Source organism: Oryza sativa, chromosome 3, assembly GCF_034140825.1.
Source record: "Oryza sativa Japonica Group chromosome 3, ASM3414082v1".
Lineage (NCBI taxonomy): Eukaryota > Viridiplantae > Streptophyta > Magnoliopsida > Poales > Poaceae > Oryza > Oryza sativa.
The window spans coordinates 11,134,805-11,156,544 of record NC_089037.1 but is presented as its reverse complement, the minus strand read 5'-3'; the positions used below and the strand labels follow the sequence as shown (position 1 = coordinate 11,156,544).

Genomic DNA, 21,740 nt, shown 5'->3' with positions numbered 1-21,740 from the left:
TTAAAAAGCGCACGGGAGAAAAAAATAGCAACAAAAAATTGACAAAAAAACCAAAAGCGCCAGGCGCGCTGTGAACAGATAGGAATTAAAAAAACCGGACGAAAAAAAACCAAAGCATTAGCGCGTGCGAAAAAAACTCTTTCGCGTGAAAAAAAAGGTCGGGAAAAAACCGGTGCAAAAAATCAAACGGACTTTTTTGTTTTTTTACAGGCGAAAGTCTTTTTTGGGAGTCGGACAATTTTTTTTTGTACGACTACAATTTTGAGTAAGTCGAACCTTTTTTTACAAAACGGAATTTGTTGTCTCGGTAGTAGAGATAGAAATTAGAACCGAAACATAAAATTAAAACCGATTCAAACATGGATGGCGTACCAAAATACCGATAAAAACATCTTCAATTTTTATAACAGTAAAGATATGTAGTACAACTAATTCATTTGTTGCTTATTCTTTTACGTTATTTTCTACTCCCTATCATCATCAATATTTGGCATTTAGGATAAGATTCAATCAAACTTTTTAAACGCAGACACATATGCATAGACATGCTGCCAACCGCCTTAATGTTGTGGCCCCTTAGCTATGAAAGTCCACCTCGTATGTCTCATAGGTCACCAAACCACTATCACCAAGTGCGCGGGTGTTGCACACCTATCGTTGTTCCTGCGTCGGCTCGTATCCAGAGCCAACTCATTGCCGAACCACATGGCGTGTCCACGCACCCTACCTCATTGCCAAGGACCTAGATCCACTAATCGCAGCCAGCGCTGGTCCTGAGTTTTTAGGGACCGGTGCAAATTATAATATAGAGGCCCAATTTTTTATGGTAATGTGTATCATGTTTTTCATAAAAAAAATTGTGTCTAAACACAATCTTAAGTATTTATTGATAACAATTCATACAAATTACAATACAAAACTAAAAAATTAAAATTTAAAATCTTACCCAATTAGTTGATCGTGGGAGGCCCGATGTGCATAGCAAGTGAGTCGACAACACACTAGCGCAACATCATTCAACCGTCGAACCCCAAGCTCAACCTCTGATGCTATGAACTCTGATTCTGCTTCGTTGAAGAACTAACAAGAGAAACAAACAAACCTTTTAACATAACATAGCAAGGTGCAGTGCAGATGGCAACATATATAAATTTTGCAATTCAATTGACGATGGCAACGTGGTAGTGTCATTGTTTCTTGCTGCTCACTTCTTCTTGATCGTCAGGATCCGAGCATCGGTGCAGTTTAGCAGTTTCAAACTACAACATCACTTACACTTGCAACATATGGAATTGATCGGCTGCCTGAGACGAGACAAGATGAACGACTCACGTGCGATTGCAGCCGACGCTAGCCTAGGAAGTGTCGATTTGGAGGACGCCACATGCTGCGGCGGCAACTAAGCCAGCAATATTGCGACTTGCGTTCGTGTACACTCTCGGCTGTTCGGCATTGCTTACATTCGATGGTTAGCTGCTTTCTATTGGGCCACGACAACAAAATCCCATATCGTGTGGGTTGGGGGTAGCCAGGTGGGGGGCCCTACGACTAGGGGGTCCAGAGCAACCGCACCGCTCCCCCTCCCCCTCCCCCTCCCCAAGGATCGGCCAATCCTGATCACAACCTCTTGCCACACCACAACATAGACATACGAAGTGTCACACCTTAACTATTGAGTTCCTGAAGGGAGCTATATGACCAAGGTTTAGGTGGAGGTTGCTCATGGCCTCAAAGAACAATTTTTCTAAGCTTGTCCTCACCACCACCACCAATGGATGCCCCAGCCACCAAGCTCCATTGGGTCACTATTTTACATTATAGCATCAATTACTCTGGATCAACACCACCATGATCTTTGGTAAGGCAAATTTCCGCCAATGTGTCTTCCATTGCATCGGCAAGCTCTTGATCATGTAGACAATGTTGCATTCGTTCATCTGCTTCCATCCAGTCTTTAAGACAAAAGATTGACTCAACTGTCTCGGCTGTCAGGCATGACCTTCGTTCTTTTCTCCCTAATGATTCCAGTAACGCTGAATGCTTGCTCGGAAGAAACGAAGGAGGCCGGAACCAGAAGAATATCTCGAGCAAAGTGAGCTAACACAGGAAGAGTTCGCTCTTTCTCTTTCCACCACCCAAGGAGATCGACATCGTCGCCACCAAGCGTCGGATCATGCTTAGTATGATTGGTGACGAGGTAGTGGTTAAGCTCTGAATCCGGGTTCCATGTTGATTTGTTCTCTGAGGATGGAGAGGCTTGGTCGTTTCCTATATACTGCTTCCACAAATTTACTGCACTTGACTTTCTTGCTTTCTTTTGTGAGGTCTGCTCAGGAACTCGAGGAGTACCACCAAGCTTGGTTCGGTACAGATGGAAAACCCTATAGAGCTCATCATTGACATGTTGAAAAGCTTCAGAATAATCAAGCCCCACTGCATAACCTATTGAGTTCATGGCAACCTTGGCGATTTCCAACTTTTTGCGAGGATCAAGTATCAAAGCAAAGTAATAAAGGTGAGGTATAGAGGTGAAGTATTTGGGAAAATTTTCTTCCATGGGTTTAACAATGGAAGACAGAATACGATCAGATCGGTTTTCATCAAAAACAAGTGCTAGTTTCCAAATCCACTCAAGCACCAAACAAGATGTAGGATAGTAAATTCCTAATAATTGAACTGTAGCATTATAAAAGGGCTTCAGAAATTTACGCACACGTGTAGTGATCTCTCAGTCCTAATCGGTGAGAATCAAAATCTCACAATCGCCATCGTCATCGGTATCCTTCATTCTGACATGCATCGAATTGATGAAAATAGAAATTAACTCCTCATACCCTTTTAACTGACGCAGCAACAGGTATGTTGTGTTCCACCTATGTTTGACATCAATGCCAAAACATCCGTCCAGGTTTCTTCTTTGCTTTACAGTAGTCTTGGAACCTCGCTTTGACCACTGTGTTACCTCCTATGATATGAACAGAACGGCGAATTTTGTTTAACAATTTATCCAGAACAATCATGCCTGCAAAACAAATAGGTCGCATACATTAAAATAAATAAGCAATATGCCGCATACACTAAAATCAATAAATTATTAATAACATTAGTACCTGGTTGAACGATGAGATTGATCATGTGACAAATGCATCTCTGATGAATAACAAAGCCTCCAACATAACTTCGTAGATCCGGCTCCAAAATCGACATGGCCATTGTGTTTGCTAATGCATTGTCAAGAGTAATGGAAAAAACCCTAGATTGTAAATTGAATTCTCTCAATACCTCTAGGATTGTCGTGGCTATGGCATCTCCCATGTGTGACGTCATGAGTTTGAACCCTATGACTTTCTTATTTAATGACCGATTGTTGTCAAGATAATGAAGAACAACACTAAGGTAAGATGTTCTTTTGTGTTGGGATGCCCAGTTGTCTGATGTCATAGCAAATGAAAAACTAGTAGTACTGAAAGTTTGCTTCAGCACACTCAACTTAGAACGGTATATAGCTGCAATATCGTTCTTGGTGGTTTTCCTAGAAACCTTTATGTACTGTGGGCAAAAAGCTTTTTGGATCATTCTCTCAAAATGTTTGCTTCCCCCATTCTAATTGGTAGATCCTCAGCAACAATGAACTTAGCAATCTCTTCTCTAGCTATTTTTGGATCATAGGTCCATGTACTTACTAAATCATCAGGGCCGAAGGACAATTATGTCTGTCTTGCACCTGCTGGCGCCTTGTTCTTGAGATGCGCCAAGTAATGCCGGTTGAGATGGCATGTCCCTGAAGAAGTAGCTGCAGATAAAATTTTGTCGCAATATTTGCATTGAGCACGAGGTATACTTTTACCGTCAACTATCTCGGTGAATACTTCGAAGTGCTGCCAACACTCCGCTCTTCTGGCAAATGGCTGGTTATCGGAATTTGGTGTGGGCAACGTCGTGGCGTCGGCGTTGACGGAGAAGTTGGCCTTGCCAGGAGATGGCTGATCATTGTCGTCGCCCTCCAGACCATCCATGTGGCGATCATCCATCCCGCAGTCATCCATGCCCAGGGATAGCTGTCGGGCATCGACCGACCTCTGGGATGGACCGGTTGTCGACTCGTGTTGACGCTATTTGGACCTCCGCATATTTTCTATAAAAAATGGATACGGTGGGGAGATGTGTTGAAAGAAGAAGTGTGTTGAAATAAAAAAAAAATGGGTATGGTTTATATAGGGTATGCCAGGGCCGAGTGCCAGGCTCTTCTCCTCTACATTGCCTCCTCGGTTACCGGCCGGCGATGCGTCTGAACTCTGAACGACTCCTCGACGGCTCGACTGATCGACTCTTCGGCGGCTTGGCTAAGCGCGTGACTCCTCGCGGTTGCGGCCCATATCTGAACATGTCGGCTGAAGTCTGACCACGCACGCACGCGCTCGGTGGCTCGGCGCTCCTGCCTCCTGATCTCCTCGCGGCCGGCCCGAATTGCACGCGGCCACGCGCTCCTGAGTCTTGACACCTGACTCCTCGCGCACTCGGGCCGCTCGGCTAGGGTAGAGCTCGGGCCGGCCTTCGGGCCTTTTTCGTGCTAGGCCGGCCTTCGGGCCTTTTTCATGCTAGGCTGGCCCAGGCACAACCCAATGGCCGTGCCGTGCCTCAACTTACGGCCCAGGTACGGCCCAACTACGGGCCATGCTGGCCCGGCCCATAGCCGTGCCATGCTGGGCCATCCTGCCTTGGGCCGGCCCGAGAAAGCATGGCCTAAGTCCCAGCTCTATCACAAGATGGTGGGCTAGACGACCTGGGATTGAAGTCTCACCCCTTCTAACTATTTGATATTAGGTCCTTCCCTAATATTCGTGTTTTTTTAACATCAACATCCTGCAACTAAAAACCAGTCGCCATCTAATTCATGTGTCGTCCATTCTCTCACGAAACTATCAATATAATCTTAATTTATAAAAGTACGAATCACCCCCCCCCATTATCACGGTCGACCAAATTACACCTCCAAATTGAAATACCAGACACTATACACCCTCAACTATTTATACCGGACAAATAACCCCCCTTAACACTGTTTTGAGCGGTTTTGACTTGAGCTTGCACACGTGGAGCCAAAGTGGAAATCTAGTCAGCAAAAAAATGAAAAAAAAAACTCCCTGGGCCCACCTGTCATACCCCTCCCTCAAGGCCTCAACCCAATCCTTCCCCATGGTTATCTCTCTCGCGCACGCGCTCAGGCCTCAGGCGGCCGACTGCGGAGCTCGCGAAGGAGGCGGCGGATTGGGTGGCCGGCGGCAACGGCGCGTGGCCCAGAGGTGGTGGTCTTCGCGGTCTACGGTGAGCGCCGGTGACCCCGAGCCACCCTCCTCGAGTTCCTCCGCTCCGGCACCTGCTTCACCACCACCGGTGCTTGCACGGTGAGACGACCGTCGGAGTGGCGTTGTCTCGAGCACACCCACCCATTCCCCGAGCAAGCTCGAGCTCCTGCGCGTGGGATTGACGAGACGCCGCCTCGAGCCCACCTCACCGCTGCCCCGCCGTCTCCAATGCCCTCCTCGCAAGTGCCCCGTCGTCTCCAATGCCCTCCTCGCAAGTGCCCCGTCGTCTCCAATGCCCTCCTCGCCAGTGCCCCACCGTCTCCAACCCCCATCGCGCCCTCCCCGTCACACCCGCCATGTCCTCCCAGCCGTCGGCCGTCGACCGCCCTCTCGCCATGCCCAGGGTAGCCGACCAACTCCTCCACTCCGGTCAAGGACCGCCGCCGCCTGAGCTTCGCTAGTGTGGCCCTGTCTCTACCACCACTGACGCCGGGGTCCAGACTCTGCTCCCGCTCTACTTCGGCATCACCGGAGGATGGATGTTGCTTCACCGCCTCGATCTACTCCGCCGACCCCGTCGTCAAGAGGCCACCACTGACCGTCGTCCCTTTGTCGCGGGATCCCCCGCCGGTTGGCCCCGGTCCTCTAGCGTCCGCAGTCGAGGCTGCCGGCGTCGCTCAGGGGAACCCGTCTCTGTCCACGGACTTCCCGGCTCCGGTTGGCGCCTTCTCCTGCAATCGCCGCCAAGGCGCCAACCGGTTCCCCCTCCCTGCCGCCCCGTCGCCGCCTAGAGAGCACTCCCAGCCGCACCCCCTCCTCGTCGCTCCCGCCGCCACTTGGAGTGCCCTCCGCCGACCGATTCCCCTTCCCCGCCGCCACTTGCCTCCAACGCTAACAGCACACACGGAGAAGGTATTAATATGACATGTGGCCCTATATTATTTTATTTTATTTTTTGTTGATTGGATTTTTACGTCGGCGCCACTTGTATGCCACGTAGGACCAAAACTACTCCGGATTGAATCGGGGGATAATTTATCCGGTTTCAATAGTTCGAGGTTTAATATGTCTGGTTTTATGGTTTCAGGGGGTAATTTGTAATGTCGCAATAGTTTAGGGGGTAATTCGTATTTTTTCCATTATTTTTTATACCAAACTATCTCAATATCGTCTTAATTATTTGTACCTAACTATACCTCGATATCGTGCTTTGTACGATTAATCTAAGATGTAGCTTATCCAGAAATTTTCATAAAACTAGTTCACTTTATTTGTCATACAAAATTGTTGTAACAACTCACGTGATATTTTATTTCAGTAATAACACAGATTCAACGGCATGATATCGATCTAGGGGAGATGATGTCAAAGCAGTGCTAGCTTATTTACTTGCACTACACATACAAGTATGGCAAAACATCGTGAATATCATTGGAAAGCTATGGCAAAACAACGGGATTATATATATACCCACTAACCGGATCCATATATATTCGATTTTGGGTGGTGGTTGTTAAGTTGGCATTTGCAAGCTTAAAAATAAAGGAATAAAAATGACCTATGTCGTGCTTTTATAAGGAAAACCTAGTGGCAAGGACCACAGTTATATCGTACTGACGTACTCCACTGAGTAGTGCGTAATTGCGTATGTCCAGCCCTGCTCATCAGTTGAAGGCTTGAAGCAAACAAGACCAACAATCCCGCTCTCGCTCAGCTGGGACTCTAGCTCCCGTATGAACAAATTTGCATCCATTATCTTTGCCTGCACACCCTTTTTTTCCCCTGATTACGATGCAGGTTTTACTTTAATTTTTATTAGCATGTTTTTAAAGCTGCTAGGAGCAAGTATGATAACAAACTATAAGAGCAGATACGATAGCAGGCTATAAGTCAGCTACAAACACATATCGAGTAGATAAAATAGAAGAGAGAAGAGCAGCGAACTATATATTTATAGTCAGCAGCACGGACTGAAAGACGTAATGTGTGTATAACAGGTGGCACCATATACCAATAGTACACTAGTATAGTATATTTTTATATGTAACTATTTATATGTATTGGCTATTAAATTAACTATAAATGGTTTGACTATACTATTACACTTGCCCTAAGTCAACCATGAACAAATGTGAAGGAGACAAGAGAGAAAAGAACACAGTGTGAATGTGCAGGGCGTGACCGTAGCCTCCTCCCAGCGATGTCGCCGAGGACCGCCATCACCGGAGAAAATCCGCCGCCACCACCGCTCGGAACCTTGCCGCTGCTCCGCTGGAGAGCTCGTCGGCTGCACCTCAAAGGAGCGCCGGCGAGGAGAGGCGGGGTCGACGCCGAGAGAGGAGGGGCCCGGCGCCGCTCCAGATCCGCGCCGCCGCCGCCGCCGTCCTCCTCGCTCCGCCTCCTCGTCGCCACCGAGAGAGGAGGAGCCCGGTGCCACTCCAGATCCGCACCGCCGCCGCCGTCCTCCTCGCTCCGTCTCCTCGTCGCCGGCGCGGCTCTCCACTCCAGTCCCCCACTCTCGTTGAGCTCGGCGAGGTGCGGCGTGCGGGGCGAGACGAGAGGCGGCGCGCGGAGAAGGAGGAGGCGTTGTCCCGGCGACGTGCGAAGCTCGGGCTGGCGGGGACGGCGCGCGTCGCCACGGGCGACGACGACACGGCGTCGGTGGCGACGACGGCGACTACCACCACCGCGCACAAGGCGTTGTCGAGCACCCCGCCATTCTACTACGCGCACGGCGTTATGCAGACGGCGGACACCAAGGACCTCATCCTCGCCATCCCCAAGCTGGAGTCTGCTGTGTGGAGGTGGTCGCCGGCCCGGCGCTGGAAAGGGGAAAGTGGGATAGAGTGGAGGTGGTCGCTGAGAATGGGAAAGTAGCAGAGAGAATGGGTTGGAGTGGTTGGCTTGAGGATCCCGTGTAGTAACCTGCACCATGTGAGACTATGTGTGGTGTGGATTCGTTATGCATCTACAAGGTAACTCAAACGAGGGACTTGCACTGCTACCGCCCTTACACCTCAATTTTCATAGAGCTGCCCAACCTTTTTATGAAGTCCAAACTGAAAAAGAATAGGAGTAGACTGCAGTTGGGTTCCTCCTTTTCGAGGATCTTTCCCAAATTTTCGGTTCAGATTGAAAAAGAAACTTGCTTCAAAAACTGCACCACAGTCCACAGCACACCCTGCTCCTTCGGTCTGTCGTCCTCCTATGCAAATGCGAGTAGTTACACCTGAATTTTCATAGAGCTGTCAAACCTTTTATAAAGTCTAAACTGAAAAAGAATAGGAGTAGACTGCAGTTGGGTTCCTCCTCTTTTTCGAGGATCTTACACAAATTTTCGGTTCAGATTGAAAAAGAAACTTGCTTAAAAAAGGATTGAGAAAAGAAACATCTCATTAGTTCCAAATAAAACCTACCCCCAACTCACACCATCGATGCTCAGCTTCAATACAAACTTTTCAACTTTTTTCTATGGAAGAAGCTGCATCGGGGAGTTTTTAATACCCCTATTTTCGGGAGCAGTTACGCCCAATTAAACATCCCTCACGCTTCTCGAAACTCGAAAATCGCTCAACAATCACATCACCACAACACCACCAACCAACAAATTGAAGTCTCCCAATCAATGCATCAATGCAGAGTTTGAGAAGATGCGGTCCAATTTGTGGGCGAGCAGCCGAGGACGATGGCGAGCTCCTCGAGCCCCACGCAACCATCGCCGTCGCCGCCGCCGGCCACGCGTATCATGGCGCGGATCTCCTCGTCGGCCGCCGGCATCCCGGCCCAGCCGAGGTACGCCTTGAGGTCGTCGAACCCCACCTTGCCGTCCCCGTCGCGGTCCATCACCCGGAGCACGTCCTCCATCGCGGGCCGGCACCCCGCCCCCGCGGCGGCGCGCCCCAGCAGGCGCTCGAACTCGTCGTACTGCACGAACCCGTCGTTGTCCACGTCGGCTGCGGCGATCATGGCGGCGATGTCCTCGTCGTCGAACCGCTCGCTGGTGGCCGCGCCGCTGGCGTAGAACGACTTGAGGTCCTCCCGGCTGATGCGACCGTCGCGGTCCGCGTCCAGCACGTCGAACGCCGGCCTCAGGTCTCCCGCCGCCGCGCAGGCGGGGACGTCGAGGCCCGCGTATCTGCCTCCGGGACACATGCTCGCTAACGCGAAGGGGAGAAGAGGAAAACAAAAACTCTGGAACAATCTGTGGCCTCGACGGATTCTTTTGGATCTCTGGTTTGTGTTCCTCGTTGAGGTCGCGGCGGTGGGGCGCCATTTATAGAAGAGTGGCCACGACGGACTCTCCGGGCCAGCGAGGGCGCCGTCCCTGGACTCGGTGTATGAGCTGTCCTGCACGCGCATGAGATCGATGGCGTGGCCCACGTGCGTCCTTCGGTCCGCGAACGTGAGACGGGGTGTTTGATGTGTTGGTGGGCTCGGTGCATGCAGGTTATCTGTTCGTCAACGCGCGACTCGAGAGATTTTATAAAGATTTTGTGAATTGGTTTACAAAAAGAGATTTCAATGGTGGGAGGAAGCTATAGCTTGGAGGGCACGGAGGACACGCGCTGAGGTCGCGGACGGGTGGACCGGTCCAAACGGGAAGACGTGTTGGGTGACGTCAGTGGTGTCTTCGTGGGGAGGAGGAGGACGCGTCGGTCGTTCTACAGGTGAGATCTTTCGTGGCGTCAGCGGGGCAGCGGATGCGAGGGCACGAGATCGACCGTGCGAGTTCTCTCAGCTCCGTGTGGTATGGATGTGTGGTAGCTGGACTGTTTCTGCCATGAGTTTGGAGCTTTTCGAAGTGAGGTGTACTAGCAGCTTGCCCGTGACTGCTTTCCAAGAGTTGCGGATCCATGTCCTCGCAATAATAAAAAGAAATTGTGCGGTTTTTTCTGCCGTTATTTCTTTTAAGGGTGTGTTTAGTTTACGTTAAAATTGAAAGTTTGATTGTAATTGGAACGATGTGGTGGAAAATTGAAAGTTTATTTGTGTAGAAAAATTTTGATGTGATGAAAAAGTTAAAAATTTGATAAAATAAATTGGAAACTAAACCAGGCCTTAGTCTGATCGTTTGTGCTGCTTTTGAAGCGGTTAGAGCTGCGGTTATACCGTATGTGCAGTGAAGTAGTAAAAGTGTGTTAGGTTTGGTGTTGCACAACTGCAACAGTCCCTCCCGATCAGCCCTTTTGGCTTAACGAGATGCGACTTTTAGAAACATTTTACATAAATTCTAATAATATGATTTCAAAAAATAAATTTCAATTTTATAATATTTAATTTATTCTTTTGAACTCCACCTTTAAATAATTATCACAATTTTTTAACTACTAAGCCATTCAGCGAAACCTCAATAGATAATTGCGAATCCAACATGAGCATCTTAATTTTCAGGCAACGGAAGAAGCACTTTGGTCTGATTCCATTTTTTGTGGAGGAAGAATCTCATGCCGCCGCAACAAACGGTCACAAACGAAAGACCCTCACCTCTCACCAGTCACCACGAGGGGAATATGACAAATTGACAAGCTCTTTGAGGTGACAGCAGGGAGATTCCGGCGCATGTGCTCTACTACCTCCGTCCAAAAAAAAAAAACCCTAAATTTACATGTCCAACATTTGACTGTCTGTCTTATATAAAACTTTTTTATAATTAGTATTTTCATTGTTGTTAGATGATAAAACATGATTAATGCTTTATGTGTGACTTGTCTTTTTAATTTTTTTTATAATTTTTTCAAATAAGACGGACGGTCAAACGTTGGACACGGAAATCCAGTGTTTGTCTTTTTTTGGATGGAGGGAGTACTCTCTATCGTTGAAATAATAGATATGCCTTAGCCCATTCAAGTAATAATTCGAAAATCATAAAAATCCACCTCATAAGATGGTATATATGGGGTGTTTGGTATTAACTTCCCTATTCTAAGAGAGGGAGACATCTTTATAAGCGAGGGTGCTCTCCTAGCCACTTGAGGCATGTGAGGTGGAGATAAGAGCATTACCAACAGTATTCCTATATTTCATCCCCAAATATTTTTTATGGGAATGCCAAACAAAGTTTAAGGTGTAAAAATAGTGATCCCTCCAAAAGATTAGCTAAAATTGATTTCCTAAAAACTAAAAGTGAAGCCACACAAAACTACCAACAGAAATTTGTTTCCCTTTCCTTGCTGCGATATCATGCTCCAAGCGACTAGTTATCGCACTAGATCACCGATCGGTGTCACTCCTCTCCACGCGATCCAGTGAGATCGATCCTTACGATGCTCTCCTCGGCCGGGCATCTCCCAGCTTCCCTACCCTCCCTGTTCGTCGTTGAGCAATCTTCTTGTCCTGCCGCCTCTTATTCCTCTCCGAAGGAACAAGGAGAGATAGAGATGAGTTTTTGAAGTAACTTCTTCCAAATGCTTGTCAAAACCTTTGCACGTATATTTCAACAGCAACAAGTAGCAGATTTAACGTGGATAATGTGGAATCAATTTGTACTCTAGTGAAACAAGAAGTCTGAATCTTGATTCTGAAGCTGAATTTTACTAAACTTGAAATCTCCTTTTTTTTCCCATCCAACAATAATTGTGGGCAACAGAGTGCATGAACTTGGTAAACTATACAAACTACGATGAACTATTGCTACTTGCAACAATTTTCAGTTTTCAGCAGCAGCCTTTCCAGCAACAACAATTTGTAGTAGCAACAGTTCCAGCAATTTTTAGTTTTCAGCATCAAACAGAAGCAGCAGTAACAAGCAACAGCTCCAGTAGCAATTCCAGCAGCATATAAGCTGTGCACTTGCCATATCAGGGTTCAACTGCTGCAAACTACTAAGTATATCAAAGGAAAAGAAATGCTGCTATGTGCAGAAATTTCATGACTGAAAATCCTTTTATTTCCAAATTTATATCCAGTTCAGGCAGCTGCAATTGTCACACAATCATATCAGCAACACCAACTTGAGTTCAGCAGGCAACAACAGTTCTAGTAGGAAGCAACAACCAATTCCAGCAGTACGAAGAATCAGCAAGCAGGCACCAGCAACAAATCTGGCAAGAAGCATCCATACTTACTATCCATGGATCACAATTCATCAGTTTAGCATATATACTTCAGAGAAAACAAATCAATATATACTTCTTTATAACAAAATTCAGTATATACCCATGTTCGGGCAGCAAGTAGCAACCATCAACAAGTTAATCGATGTTGGGAGCTTCATAGTCGATGGGATCTAGTGCTCGGGAGATAGGCCATGGACGGCACCGGGCGGTTCACGCCGACGCCCAGAATTGAGGCATCGCTGGTGCTTGGGGGAGCGGCGACAACTGTCCTCCACCAGGCTTCGATGGAAAGTGTTGCTGCCGCCATACCATGCGCCGTCACCGGGAATGGGAAGAAAACCGACGCTAGGGAAGCATGGGGAAGACGACGCCGATGGTGAAACAGAACCGGCGGCGTATGAGGGCGAAAGGAAGCTATGTGGGAACATTTCGTCTTCCGCACGCGAAGGAGCGAAGTGCGATGGATTGGGAGCGGGACCTCATCCCCAGAAGTGGAGACTGAACAATCCGGGTTTGGGATTTTCATCCATTGGGAGCTTCGCTAGAGAGTTTGTTGGAGACAGTTTTTGAACAAAAATCCTCAATTCCAGGACTGGAAATCATATACAGATACTGTTGGTGATGCTCGGGGAACACACGCACGCTCTCGCTAGCCTGGCCTAGCGTGGCGCGCGTGCTCGACGTACGCGTCGAATACTCCTCCAAAATTGGTTCCTCACCCTTACGCATTTGCAGTTTTGGTTTTTTGCGGGAAATTCGGATTTGTTTGTTTCGGAAACACTCCGAATAATCCGGTGTGTGAAACGGCGTGGAGTTTGGATAAGTTACACGTGACTTATCATGTGTAGTGGAGATCGTGCTAGGCGTCCTGATATCTCTATATCAGTTAAGTCGCCGCCTCCACGCAAAATACACGCGAAATCAAGTCGTGTGTGTTTGTGCTTCGTCAAAATTGGTTCCTCACCCTTACGCATTTGCAGTTTTGTTTTTGCTGCAGGAAATTCGGATACGTTTGTTTCAGAAACACTCCGAATAATCCGGTGCGTGAAACGACGTGGAGTTCGGATAAGTTATGTGTGACTTATCACGTGTAGTGTAGATCGTGCCAGGCGTCCTGATCAAGCGTCCTGATATCTCTATATCAGTTAAGTCACCGCCTCCGCGCAGGCTCGTCTTCCACTTCATCCGCGTGCTGCGCGCCGTCATCAACGCTCGCAACCGCAAGTACTTCTTGCTGAGCAGCCAGTCTTCCGGTACCCTCGTTATGTGTTCAGCATGTTGCGCATATTCGATCTGTTTATATTTTATTATCTAGTTTACATGTGTAGATCATATAATGTGTTTATGTTACTTTACACCTACAATATCATAATTTATTTATAAAATAAATTAAATTATGTGCTTATAAATTCAGCATCTATCAGTCCTGGACTCCCTGGAATCCACGGTGTGACGGGCATCGTTGGGCAAACGGAGCCGACCTACCTTGCAAACACTGCACATCCACCGCTCGCGCCATGCGGCGCACCGTGCATATGCCTGGAGGAGAACGACGCAACGTGGCAGTGTGGCACCGTGATCACTTCTCGCCATCTTTGCTGCCGGTGTGGATTTCGGACCACGTACGCTGAACCCCTATTTGCTAGGAGACGGCACGTAAGAATTCAGATGTAGACGAACGGAATTTGTGTGTACTTCCGGAAAGGCCCTCGTTTTCCTATTAACATAGGCTCTTAGGGTTGGTTTGGTTTGTGGTCTAAATAGGCCTTACCAAATTTTATCAGTGTCAAATTTTGGCAAGTTTTGGCATGACTAATTTTGGTAAGAGAAAGTTGTGTTTGGATTGAAGCCAAAATAGCTTAAGTTCACTATTGAAATAACCTATTTTCTTAGGCGTGCCAAAATTTGGTTTAAACCAAATAGACACTAAACACTATTAAAATTGCCAAATATTGATAAGCCTAATTTAGGCCTCAAACTAAACCAGCCCGTAATAGGCCGGGATTTTCTCGTCCATTGTTGCCAGCAAACCGCCCCAAGAAGATACCGAAGCCCATCACGAGCGGCCTCGAAAACCCAAGACATCGGATCCACCCCTTTATAAGGCGAGACACGGTAGACGGGATCGAGACCCTCGTACATCAGCCGCCAGCCACCGCATCGCCGCCGTGGGTAAGATCATTTCTTTTACTATTTTGTTTATGATTTGACTACAAAAATGGCCCGTGTTTGCAACGGACGAAATGTTTTGTATCACTGTACATTATACTCATTCCTTAAATTTGGTTTAGTTTTTTTTATTTGATACGGACTCCGGATGATATTTGCCACGATTGGGTTTTTAATCGATCTTTGATTTTGTGATTTGTCCGCTATATGCGATTAGGATTTTGATTCGATCTTCGATTTTTTTTCCTTTGGCGGCGTACGTGATGAACACATCAGACATCACGCATGCGGGGACGCAGGGCATCGCTCGGTCGGACTTACGGAATAATTTTTATTATGTGTTTTTCAGTTTGTTATGCAACCTCCTTGAGAAGAGAGAAGGTAGGGAGAGAAGAGGGAAAAGAGAGGGGTGACAAGTGATGACATGAACCCATTGTGTTTTTTTTATTTTTAATCGGATACTCTCTGTTTTTTTTTTTACCTTTTTGTGTCATGCCAACACCACGTTAGCTAAAACCAACATCCAAACCGTCTTACGATCTTATTTGCACTGATTTTAGAAGTTGAGGGACATGTCATGTCTGTTATTCTGTTATTGTGGTTTAGGGACGAATTTTAGATTCGGAGACAACTTATGTTGTGTTCGTGAGGTGGTAGTTTATTAATATATAAATAATAAAGTATCCGCTAAAAATAATTTGAAAAATAGATTATAGATTGATATGATTTTTTAAAACAAATTTTGTTTAGATAATTTTTGTAAAAAAAATGCACCGTTTAGCAGTTTGAAAAGCGTGCACGTAAAAAATGAGAGTTCAAAAGAAAAGAACTCAGCCTTTAGGAACCTAAACTGAACTTATTCCGTGCACTTACACGCGGCCCATGATGCGGCCCAAATATGTGGCGGCCTGGGAACGGTGGCCCGACGAGCTGGAGCCGTCCGATCTGATCGACGGTCCCGATTGATCCGTACCTATATAGAAGTTCTACAGCCAAAACCCTAACCCTAAAGCATTTCTCCTCCCCTCTCTCTCTCTCAAAACGACGGCGTCGGCAGTGCCTCTCCCGCTCCGCCGCGACAGCGCCGCTCCCCTTCTCCCTCCCCCACCGGCGGCGCCGCTCCCTCTCCCCCTCTCCTTCCCGTCTCGCCGGCACGGCGCCGCATCGGGGAGTGCTCGACGGGGGTACGGCGGCGACGACGACCGTCCTCTCTTCCCCTCTCTCCGTCGGCCTCGATGGTGGGGCTACGGCGCGGGCCATCCTCTCTCTTTCTCTCCTCTGCCTCCGAGCAGGAGGAGAGCGCCGGAGGACGGGGCGCCGGGGTAGAGGGAGGGGGTGCCGGCTCGGTTGGGGAGGCGGCGAGTGTGGCCGTGCCCGGCGGGCGCGGCCACGACAGGAGCGCGGTGGACGGCGATGGAGACGAGCTCGCCCATTTATGTGATTTTTTCCTCTCCTTTTTCCCCTTTTTTCTAGGGTTCTCGATGTGCATATCTGTCCGAATTGATTCTTTTTCATGTAGATTTACCCGATTAAATTTTTATGGAGCTGCCCTATTGATTTCGTACCGATCTTTGATTTGATTTTGTGCTTTTTCCATCGTACACGATTGGTATATAGAGTGATGACGGACGAAAACGCGGACCAAAAAGATGTGACGAAATGGAAGTTACAAATTATCTAATTAGTTAAGATTAAGATTAGGATAAGCTAAGATATATGTTAGTGCTGCGTGTCTTTGTAAAATTCGTAAGCGACTCGAGCCCCTTGATGAGTCGATCCCTCAGATTTTTTTCTACGTGGCTCGAATTTTCCAGAGGGGCTAGATTCTGGAGATCTTGAGTCGCTTCGCCTACTCTCATCCGTGAGGCGCTTGAATAACATTCTCCAAGATTACCCTAGATTGAGTTTTTTTCCATTCATTTTTACTTTGTTTCTTTGGTATGGGCTACCCCGTGATGGCATGGATCTTTGAGACCTGAGAATTTTCTTCCTTGATGAAAATCACAAGTATGATCCCTGAGGGCCTTAGACTCGTCCTCTGTTTTTCTGTCCCTTTCATCTGAGATCTTAGGCTGTTTTGAATCTTTTAATCAAATTTAAACATCTGTTTTGTTATGGTACTATGAATGATGAAATGCACTGGGCTCCGAGCAGTGAATTACGCTGCGTTTTGATGGATATGCGTTTGCCTAGAAAGCATTGTCTGACACTTTACCTATGCAATATCAGCATCATCTCTACCTAAGATCGGCATTGTTTATTGTATGGAGTAATTTTTTTTCTTAGATTGAAACTGTGAACCACAACTCCTCAAGGCTGCATTGTACCAAGATTAGGGGTTCTACCTTTGCCCTCATCTTGATTGCCATTATAGGCTGTAGCCAAATTAATATGGAAGTAAAACTGGTCGGGTTGCCAATTGATTCCATGGGCATTCCGCTTACCGAACTTCCCATATCTTAGCACCTCCCCTCGCGCCGTTGCCATCGCCGAGCGCTCCTCTCCTCTTCCCCTCTCGTCCTTCCTCTGCCTGCGTCGTCAACCTTCCATCTGTCGATTTTGGAGGAGGGAGAGGTGGAAGCAGCAGCAATATAGCTCTGAACTTAAACTGGTTTCAGTTTGAATCCTGAATAGATGTTCTACCTGAAGACTTGTAAATGATCAAGTAATGTATCTAAGAGCAGTGTAGATGCAAAGCCTTAGTTTTTTGCTCTAAATAATTTGTTCCTTTAATTTTTATTACTGACTACAAGGTCCATGATTTATGATTTTGTTTCAGACCATAGAAATAGGGGGACAAATAGGTTATACTTATATATTGTGCTGTTTCAAACATGAAAAAACTGGATACATATATCACCTTTATGTTTGCTTACATGGTATAGAGATTGTTTATCTCACAAAATATTACAAATGCATTCTGCGGATAACTTGAGGAAGAAAAAAAATTTATTAATGATAACATCTCCTTTAGTCACAATAATAAGATTAGCCATTTAGGGAAGTGGTAACAAAGAGTAAATTGCCTAACACATGTGTTGCTTCACTCTTTTTTAGGGAAAATTGGAACCATGCCATTATAATTTTGCAAAATTTGAGATATGTCATCCTAACCAACATGTCATTGACTCATGTGGGTCCTACATGTCATTGAGATACTGATGGCATATCTCAAACTTTGCAAAATTATAATGGCATGGTTCCAATTTACCTTTTTTTTAGCCACACCACTTTTTTTTAAAAAAAAACTGGAGATAATGGATGTTGTGATTAGGATGACATAGCAGGCTGCTGATGATCCTGAATACTATCACTACAATGACATCATTGAGACGTCTCCTCACTGCCTCCACGAGATCAAATGCTTCTTTGAAGACTGTAAGACTATCCTCATAGCCCGTTGTATGGTTTAAATTGCAAGTCCATATATCCTCATAGCCCGTTGTATGGTTTAAATTGCAAGTCCATATAGTGTACTATTGACCATACGTATATCTGTTACTATGCTTAAATGTTTTTAGACAAGAAGAATGAGAAAGAAGGTTGTTGTTGATGCATTCTTGCCTACCAACACTGCTTATGATGCCATTCAGTACTTCCAGTAAATTCTCTGATTTTAAGTGAACTATAAGTCTATAACAAGAAGTGATTGTGTGTGTTGCGGAATAGGTATTATAGAGCATTAAATATATATAAAAACAAAAACTAATTACACAGTTTTCATGGAAATCGCGAGACAAATCTTTTGAGCCTAATTAGTCCATGTGCTAATGATGGTTTAATTAGGCTTAAAAGATTCGTTTCGTTGTTTCCAGGCAAGTTATGAAATTAGTTTTTCATTCGTGTCCAAAAACCCTTTTCAACATCCGGTTAAACATCCGATAAACATCTGATGTGACACTTAAAAATTTTCTTTTCATGCACTAAACACACCCTGATTTTTACTCTGTTTTCTGTCTAAAGATATATTTAGTTAGTTCCGGTTGGGAACGGGGACAGTTCATCCTGCAAAATAAGGGCCGAAAATATGGGTGTTACTACTTTGGAATAGAAGCAGGGTATATGTGGGATTAGGGCTGAAAACGGTACGGAAACTTTCCGGATTCCAAACATATTTTCGAAAACGGAATCTGTTGGTCCGAATATTTTTTTCAGAATTTGGAATTTCTCAGAAACGGAAACTAATTCGGAAATATTTTCTCGGAAACGGAATCGAAAATGATAAGGGCAGTTTTCATTGGAACTCGGAATCGGTCGGAAACTTTCTGGAAATTTTCTTGGAATTTTTGGAATTTTTTTCGGAATTTCCAGAAATTTTGTGATTGAAATACCCTGAGTTCTTTTTTTTAAGCACTTAATAGTGAATAACATGTTGTTTTGCTCTTATTTTCTTGAAAATATTTGTTATGCAAATCTAAATTTACATAAGAATATTTTTTCCTTCATTGGGATTTACCAACGTCATTACTCTCTTAAACATAGATAATTTATTTCATAGATTGTGCATCATTACTCTCTTAAACATAGATAATTTATTTCATAGATTGTGTTTTGTGATGTACTGTTAATACTTAATTGTGTTTCATGATGAATCGTTGACCGTTGAGACTTGAGAATTGGATTTACCAGTTTGAGGGGTTTTTTATTCCGATAAATTTTCGTTACCGTATTTGCGCCGATTCGTTTTTGTTCCGTTTTCGGTTTTGATAATATTCGATTCCGTTTTCGTATCCGGGGTTTCCGATTCTGATTCCGAAAAAAAAAATATGAAAACGAAAATAATAAAGATGGTTTCTGTCCGTTTCCGTACCGTTTTCACCCCTAATTGGGACAACCCAATTTGCAGTGTCTCAATTAGGACCTAGAAAAGTTCAATGGCGTATATGACAGATTTCTACCTAACAAATCACAAATGAATAGTCCCAAGCTAAACTGCACGTAACCTCCAATCTTTGAGAATACCATGGCAATGAGCTGTGTTTGTACAGAGAAGTGCGGGCCATGATGTAACGGATGGCATCGTTTGCTTGACGTGCGACCCAGTCCGTGTGCCAGTCATCACAAGCAATGCAAAATTGCAACCTCCGTCCGTCCGTCCGGATGTTCGGAAAGGTCAGCGTGCTTACGGTTTGTGTCCAGGCGGCGTTCTGGTCTGGGCCAACCATAAAAGTATCTCTTACTCCGTCTTTGCTTGGCTCATCGATTGCCATTCGCCGTCGCCGTACGTCCCGTGCCTAGACCACGTCCATGCGTGTATTAATTAGTGTCACTCGAGCTAGTCGTCTCGGCCATCTCTTGCTGGCTTATGATCGAGCTCTCTTGTTTTGTTATAACACTGACGGTGGCCGCCGATCAGGACGTGCACCGGCCGGGTCTCAGACTCTCAGGTCAACTCCGCCCCACGCGACGTACGCCTCCTAGCTAGTTCGAGCATCCCACGTCGAGTCGCCGAGGCCGCGCGCGTCCTCTCAAGCGGCTAACCCCCGCGCGCGCCGGCGCTTCTCCCCTTCCCGGGCCTCTTCAAAAATCCCCGCGCCGCGTAGCCGATCACTTGTCGCACCAACATGGAGGAGGACGGCGGCAGCGACGCGCGGGTGGTGGAGTCCATGCAGCGGCTGCTCGACGCGGTGCCGCCCGGTGCCGACGACCCGTACACCATCTTCCGCCTCCCCGCGGCCGTGCGGGAGCGGCACCGCGACCTGTACGAGCCAAAGCTCGTGTCCGTGGGGCCGTACTACCACGGCCGCGACGGGCTCGGCGCCGCGCAGCGCCACAAGTGGCGCCTCCTCCGCGACTTCCTGTCGCGGCAGAGCGACGACAAGGCCGGGCTCGGAGCCTACGTGCGCGCCGCGCGGGCGGTCGAGGCCGACGCGCGGCAGTGCTACGCGGAGGGGTTCGACGACGTGGGCGCCGACGAGTTCGCCGAGATGCTGGTGCTCGACGGTTGCTTCCTGCTCGAGTTCTTCCTGAGGAAGAGCGAGGGGCAGCTCGCGGCGCCCGGGGGCGCCAAGTGGGCGTGGCAGCACATGTACCACGACGTCCTCCTCCTGGAGAATCAGATACCGTTCTTCGTCGTCGAGAGGCTGCACGGCGTCGCCTTTGCCGGGGACGATGATGGCGCCGCCGACCGTGACGCGCTCCTCGACATCTTCTGCAAGGCGTTCGCCGGCGACCTGCCTTCGAGCCGCGTCATACGGCCGCCGAGCGACAAGACCATCCACCACCTGCTGCACCTGCACTACGAGTGCAACGTCCGCAACCCGGCCGCGGACAGCGACAAGGCGCGCAACGGCGGGGACGCCGCCAACGGCGGCGCGTCGTCGCTGGCCATCTGGAAGCAGCCGCCCGTCCCGTCCCCGCGCTCCAGCGACGGCGCCATCAAAGGGCGGATGACGTCGATGATCCCGCCGGCGGCCAAGATGGAGGAGGCCGGCGTGACGTTCAAGCGGAAGGCCACCCCGCGCGACGTGTTCGACATGAGCTTCCGGTACGGCGTGCTGCACATGCCGGCGTTCGTGGTGGACGAGGGCGCCAAGGTGCTCCTCGCGAACCTGGTGGCGTTCGAGCAGGGCGGCGGCCGCGCGGCGCGGAAGCTGGAAGGGGGCAACCTGGCGACGGGGTTCGTGGCGCTGCTGGGTTCGCTGGTGAACTCGCGGCGGGACGTGGAGGTGCTCCGCCGCTGCGGGATCCTGCACTGCATGGTCACCGACGAGGAGGCCGTGGCGTACTTCAGCCACGTGGTGCAGTACACGACCATGGACTACGACCGGCACCTGCTGGCTTGCCTGTTCCGGGACATCCGGGAGCACTGCCACTGGAACCGATGATTTGGGTGTTTCATCCCAATGCTGCTTGGCTGGTTGCTATACGATTGTCTTCATAGATTTCCTTTTACTGAACGATACCTCGATCATAATTTGCCTTTTAGTACATGCGACTCTTACTACCGTTAATTCATAATTTGCCTTTAGTACATGCGACTCTTACTACCGTTAATGTAGTTAAACAAAAACAGCAATACCATCCATTCATGTTTTTTTTTTTACTAGCAAGATGGAGTACTTCATGTTGAGAATGTTAATCCCAAGTCAAACTTAAACTGCGGACCAACTAGGTAGCTCTCTTTTGCTGCGTGGTTGCCAAGACACAAAGCTTTGGTGACAAATGACCATTTCCTTACCATGTAAGGAACGGAGCTAAATTCTCAAAA

General features: G+C 47.5%; 2 protein-coding genes, 2 long non-coding RNA genes and 4 other non-coding genes across 8 annotated transcripts; 5 read left to right on the top strand and 3 right to left on the bottom strand.

The window, feature by feature from the left end:
• Positions 1–2,625: 2,625 nt before the first annotated feature.
• On the bottom strand, positions 2,626–3,320 carry LOC136355737 (uncharacterized). The gene is made up of 2 exons (XR_010740061.1): positions 3,111–3,320; positions 2,626–3,022 (listed from the first exon to the last, which is right to left on the bottom strand). It is a non-coding gene; the product is annotated as an uncharacterized lncRNA (long non-coding RNA).
• Positions 3,321–8,681: 5,361 nt separating this feature from the next.
• LOC4332631 (calcium-binding protein CP1) lies at positions 8,682–9,552 on the bottom strand. Its single transcript, XM_015777624.3, has one exon. The coding sequence runs from the start codon at positions 9,456–9,458 to the stop codon at positions 8,937–8,939; it is 522 nt and encodes a 173-aa protein (XP_015633110.1). The 5' UTR covers positions 9,459–9,552; the 3' UTR covers positions 8,682–8,936.
• Positions 9,553–11,811: 2,259 nt separating this feature from the next.
• LOC9271682 (uncharacterized) lies at positions 11,812–12,854 on the bottom strand. The gene is made up of 2 exons (XR_010740060.1): positions 12,462–12,854; positions 11,812–12,346 (listed from the first exon to the last, which is right to left on the bottom strand). It is a non-coding gene; the product is annotated as an uncharacterized lncRNA (long non-coding RNA).
• A 1,577-nt stretch (positions 12,855–14,431) lies between these two features.
• LOC4332630 (uncharacterized) lies at positions 14,432–18,101 on the top strand. The gene is made up of 2 exons (XR_010740059.1): positions 14,432–14,533; positions 17,805–18,101. It is a non-coding gene; the product is annotated as an uncharacterized protein (transcript).
• Positions 16,479–16,554, top strand: LOC112938373 (small nucleolar RNA R66). The gene has a single exon (XR_003241572.1). It is a non-coding gene; the product is annotated as a small nucleolar RNA R66 (small nucleolar RNA).
• On the top strand, positions 16,653–16,740 carry LOC112938445 (small nucleolar RNA snoR118). Its single transcript, XR_003241645.1, has one exon. It is a non-coding gene; the product is annotated as a small nucleolar RNA snoR118 (small nucleolar RNA).
• LOC112938424 (small nucleolar RNA snoR109) lies at positions 16,903–16,990 on the top strand. Its single transcript, XR_003241624.1, has one exon. It is a non-coding gene; the product is annotated as a small nucleolar RNA snoR109 (small nucleolar RNA).
• Positions 18,102–19,885: 1,784 nt separating the features above from the next.
• On the top strand, positions 19,886–21,503 carry LOC136351112 (UPF0481 protein At3g47200-like). The gene has a single exon (XM_066308629.1). It carries the CDS (start codon positions 20,095–20,097, stop codon positions 21,355–21,357), a length of 1,263 nt encoding a protein of 420 aa, XP_066164726.1. The 5' UTR covers positions 19,886–20,094; the 3' UTR covers positions 21,358–21,503.
• The last annotated feature ends 237 nt before the right edge of the window (positions 21,504–21,740 follow it).

Coding starts and splice junctions, on each gene's coding strand:
- LOC4332631 (XM_015777624.3), bottom strand. CDS start 9,458: ATGTGTCCCGGAGGCAGATACGCGGGCCTCGACGTCCCCGCCTGCGCG.
- LOC136351112 (XM_066308629.1), top strand. CDS start 20,095: ATGGAGGAGGACGGCGGCAGCGACGCGCGGGTGGTGGAGTCCATGCAG.